At 37.7% G+C, this 4840-nt stretch overlaps 1 protein-coding gene across 1 annotated transcript in view; it reads right to left on the bottom strand.

Moving 5' to 3' along the window:
- The window catches only part of LOC106878510 (sodium-dependent multivitamin transporter), a 64847-nt gene that overhangs the window by 21872 nt on the left and 38135 nt on the right, over positions 1 to 4840 (bottom strand). Inside the window, exons 5-7 of the mRNA XM_052978456.1 lie at positions 4297 to 4367; positions 3417 to 3554; positions 1039 to 1174 (exon numbers count right to left, since the gene is read on the bottom strand). Of these exons, the coding sequence (XP_052834416.1) occupies positions 1039 to 1174; positions 3417 to 3554; positions 4297 to 4367 (345 nt within the window). The remainder of the gene's footprint in view (positions 1 to 1038; positions 1175 to 3416; positions 3555 to 4296; positions 4368 to 4840) is intronic.

The following is a 4840-nucleotide window of genomic DNA, read 5'->3' on the forward strand; positions in this document are numbered from 1 at the left end:
TATATATATAATGGAATCTCTCGTTGAAGACGACATATGAGCGTTCAGCTGATACCAGATGACTTGCACAGATGATTTGTTTATAGTGATCAGGTGTATGTGCTCTGCTTGTTAGCTCACTTTCTGCATCAAATCGATGTTGTTTGAACAGGTTTTCGGTATGTCACGCCTCAGGTGTCGAAGTGATCTCAGAGCAATGTGAATTGGAGTGTTTTTGCTCAAGAAAAACACAACTCACCGCCTAGCAACTGAAACCACGATCTCGCTATCGTGAGTGCAGCACCCTAACCACTAGGCTATGCGCCCTTATACAAAAGGCAGTGAGCTGGCAGAAACATTAGCACGCCGGGCGAAATGCTTAGCGGTACTTCGTCTGCCGTTACGTTCTGAGTTCAAATTCCGCCGGGGTTGATTTTGCTTTTCATCCTTTCGGGGTCGATAAATTAAGTACCAGTTACGCCCTGGGGTCGATGCAATCGACTTAATCCCTTTGTCTGTCCTTGTTTGTCCCCTCTGTGTTTAGCCCCTTGTGGGCAATAAATAAATAAACCCTTGTACACACACACATACACTGACATACACATATATACACATAGAGAATGAGAGAGATAAAAAAGGGGAGAGAGAGATGTTGGAGTGGGTAAATAACAGGTGAGAAAACTAGAACCGGAGATGAATGTGACAGCGAGGTGGGTGATATAATGATAAAGACTAAAGAGTGAAGGAAGAAATTGAAAAGTTGATTCATCCAACTTCATACCATTGGTTTATTTGAGTTATTTCCCTTAGCTCACTTCCTTTTAATTACGAGAAGGTTGTTGTCGTTGTTGTTGGTATAGTTGTTTAACCATAGGTCTTATCAACTAAGCCTATCATCAAATACGTTCCAGTTATGATCATCCAGTCATTTTTTACATATATCTTATAACTATCGATGAGATTTGGTTGCAATTTCTTGCAGACATGCTGACCACATAGAGTCAGATTGTTGAATAATGTTGTGTAAAAAGAAAAAAATGAGAGAAGAAAGAATTTCACCTGATTTGGATTAGAAATAATCCCGGCTTCAAGCGGATCACATCGTTTTGTCTTGAAATACGCAAATGCTAGCAAGCCCTGAAAAATAGCTAACCCTGTCGTCAAAGCATAAAAAGGACCAGCCAGCATCAGCACCCTATAAAAAGGAACAAAAAAATCTGTTAAAGAAAAATCCGGGATCCACAAAAACCGGTGATTTTCAGCGTAGGTGACATTTAGTCAATAGGGCAGTTAATGGACGAGTCTTCAAAATTCATTTATTGAGAGAGATCTGACTCTTATTTATATCTCTGTAATGGATGCCCTCTCTCTGGGGGTTTTACAGTATGCTTGCTTACGACCAAGTACGTAAGCAAACCAGAAATATATATTAAATACATATATTCAAACATACTGCTTTTGCATGTTTTATTATTTTATGTATTTATTTTTATTCTTTTCTACTCTAGGCACAAGGCTCGAAATTTTGGGGGAGGGGGCCGGTCGATTAGATCGGAACCAGTGCGCAACTGGTACTTAATTTATCGACCCCGAAAGGATGAAAGGCAAAGTCGACCTCGGCGGAATTTAAACTCAGAACATAAAAACAGACGACACACCACTAAGCATTTCGCCCTTCTTTTATTTATTTATTTATTTATTTATTTATTTATTAACTTTTATAGGATTTTGTTTCTGTTTCGTTCTTTTGTATATTATCTTATTTTCGAAATTGTAAAGGAATGCCAAGATTATTCGTTTCAGGTTTCAGTAATTATGTATTCCGGACAATATCAAATTCATCCGCTTTGAAAACAATAGAATGTATTTTAAGAGAGTATATGGCTGCTATTTCAAGCAGGACAAAGAACCACTTCGAGGTTCCCTTCACTCGCTGTTGTTTTTTTTAGCCCCAGATCAGCCTGGATCGAGCCGACCATTCCAAAACATTTTCAGAAATTAGGACAGGGAGTGGAGGATCTCGCTGTTATTTCCAGCAAGCAGAGCAACCATACAAAGATTTAACTCATATGAAGACTTATTTATAGTGTGTCCTTGACATACACAAGCATACCTCAACTTGCACCACAAATGGAAAAAAAATTAAACCTCAACTTCAGTTGATTAATTCGCCATTAAGTCGAACTCAGCGAAGCATTTAAAAGCATAGAAATTTTTACAAAACACCTAAAAAACAATACGTAAGTGGGAAATCAAATAACATGCATGTAAAAATATGTGTAAGCCATTTGTTAAAACATATATATGCTAATAAAGTCTTTAAAATGTTTTTCTTTTTTATACACATACACGCACACGCACACACACACATACACACGCACACATACAAAAATAGGAAGGGCATCCAGCTGTAGAAACTCTGCCAGATTGGAGCCTGGTGTTGCCATCCGGTTTCACCAGTCCTCAGTCAAATCGTCCAACCCATGCTAGCATGGAAAGCGGACGTTAAACGATGATGATGATGATGATGATGATATATATATATATATATATATATATATATATATATATATATATATATATATAGCATGTCCTCGGTCAAATGAGTGAAAAAAGTAAAAGTATAAAAGAATGTATAAAAGATTTTTGCCAACATAATATGGCAGTCCTGGTTTAGGACGAATGTTGCTGTAGACATCGTCTCCAGCTAGCTATACGACACAATCTGTGTCCTTATATTTTCGAATAAGGGAATCTAGCACCCCCACTCAGTTCAAAACAATATCGGAAATCGTGATACACAGATATTGTTTTGAGCTGAGTGGGGGTGCTAGATTCCCTTGTTCGAAAATATAAGGACACAGATCGTGTCGTATAGCCAGCTAGAGACGATGCCTCCCGGGGCTAAATTACAGCAACATTCGTCCTAAACCAGGATTGCTATGTTATGTTGGCAAAAATCTTTACTTCAAAGTACTGTTGCTGAATATCTCTCGTTGTGAGATTTAAAAAATAGTAATTTTCTAAAGTGAGGGTTTCTTTTTAATTTTACTGGTACTTACTACCTCCTTACCTCGTTGCTGTAAGTTAATCTCCCCTACTTTGAATTAATAGAATGCTGAATTCATGTATTTGTCAGTTGATAGTACCTTACCATCTTTTTCAAAGTAAAAGACCCATTAAACAATGTGGATCTTACATTATCCCTTAAAAAGACAAGATGGACATCACGCGAACGCCCTTGATTATAACTATACTCAATTAGTTCAGTCCTGATTTAGTCTGTTATAATCAACTCTGTTATGGAATTTATCAAGCATCGTATTCTACACTTTCTTACTCCGAAGGCTTTGATTAAATTTTTTTACATTTTATGGGTTTTATAGAATAGGTTAATGAATTTAAAATGAATTTAAGAGAGAAAGATAAACGCTTACCATGCAGCTGTTCTCGGTGTTTTAGCAACAGTAATTCTTTGAAATGATGACTGGTTAAATACAGTTCCAAATGCATAAAGCAGGTATCCAAACATCAAGTTGAAGACGGTATGACGGGTGAAAGGATCAAAGCGAAAGCTTAAGACACAGAAAATAGATTGGAAATGTAATGAAGATAAGTGTGAACACACAGGTGAACATATAGACACAAAACTGCTGCATAAGGTTTTAAAGCAAATATCTTGATAGAAAGATAGAAAGATAGATAAATAGAGAGAGAGAGAGAGAGAGAGAGAGAGAGAGAGAGAGAGAGAGAGAGAGAGAGAGAGAGAGAGAGAGAGAGAAGACAGACAAACAGACAGACAAACAGACAGACAAACAGACAGACAGACAGGTAGATAGATAGATAGATAGATAGATAGATAGATAGATAGATACATTTCTTTTATTAGCCACACAGGGCTCAACAAAGATGGGATAAATACAATGTAAAGCTTTTCTTTTTGGGAGGGGTAAGAAGGAAAAAAAAAAAAGTAGGGGTGTGTCGATCAAAAGGGATCGTAGGAAGGAAAAAAGGGAAGGGGGGAGTTCGATGAAAAGGGATCGAAAAAAAGCGATCAATAGGGATCGTGTATCACAGTAATGTTCTCGTGTAAAAAGAGGGGAGGACAGTTTAGGTTTAACCATGGAAAGAAAAGCCTACGGAAAAGACCACGGTAACCTTGGTCAACATTATCATTGAAGAAACTATAACAGTAAGTAACTCTCTTTTGCCTTTTTGTTGTTTTTTTCTGGATTTTTTTCTAGTTCATAGGGTAGATAGATAGATAGATAGATAGATAGATAGATAGATAGAGTTTAATAATTTCCCTATACCTACTCCAAGTCTAGTCTTTGGTTGTCTCTTGAGATTTCCCAAACATCTTTAAGGTTGCCTACTTCGTTGATACCCTTCAAAAAATAAATATAAAAAAGATGTTTTAAATCTTAAAACTGTTGTTAACCAAAATCGATTTGTTTACGTAAACGTTGTAGTCAAAGTATGCGTGCGTGTGTGTGTTTGCTTCTGTGTGTGAGTAAGTGTATGTATATGTATGTGGTTGTGTGGTAAGAAGCTTGCTTCCCAACTACATGGTCCCGGGTTCAGTCCCACTGCATGACACCGTGAACAAATGTCTTCTACTAGCCTCGGGCCGACCAAAGCCTTGTGAGTGGATCTGATAGAAAGGTTTGTGTATCTGTGTTTGTCCACCCACCATCGCATGACAATCGATGCTGGTGTGTTTACGTCCCCGTAAGCTAGCAGTTCGGCAACAACGGCTGATCGAGTGAGTACTAGGCTTAGAAAAGATAAGTCGATTTGCTCGACTAAATGCCGTACTCCAGCATGGCTGCAGTCAAATGACTGAAACAAGTAAAAGAGT

Source organism: Octopus bimaculoides, chromosome 1, assembly GCF_001194135.2.
Source record: "Octopus bimaculoides isolate UCB-OBI-ISO-001 chromosome 1, ASM119413v2, whole genome shotgun sequence".
NCBI lineage: Eukaryota > Metazoa > Mollusca > Cephalopoda > Octopoda > Octopodidae > Octopus > Octopus bimaculoides.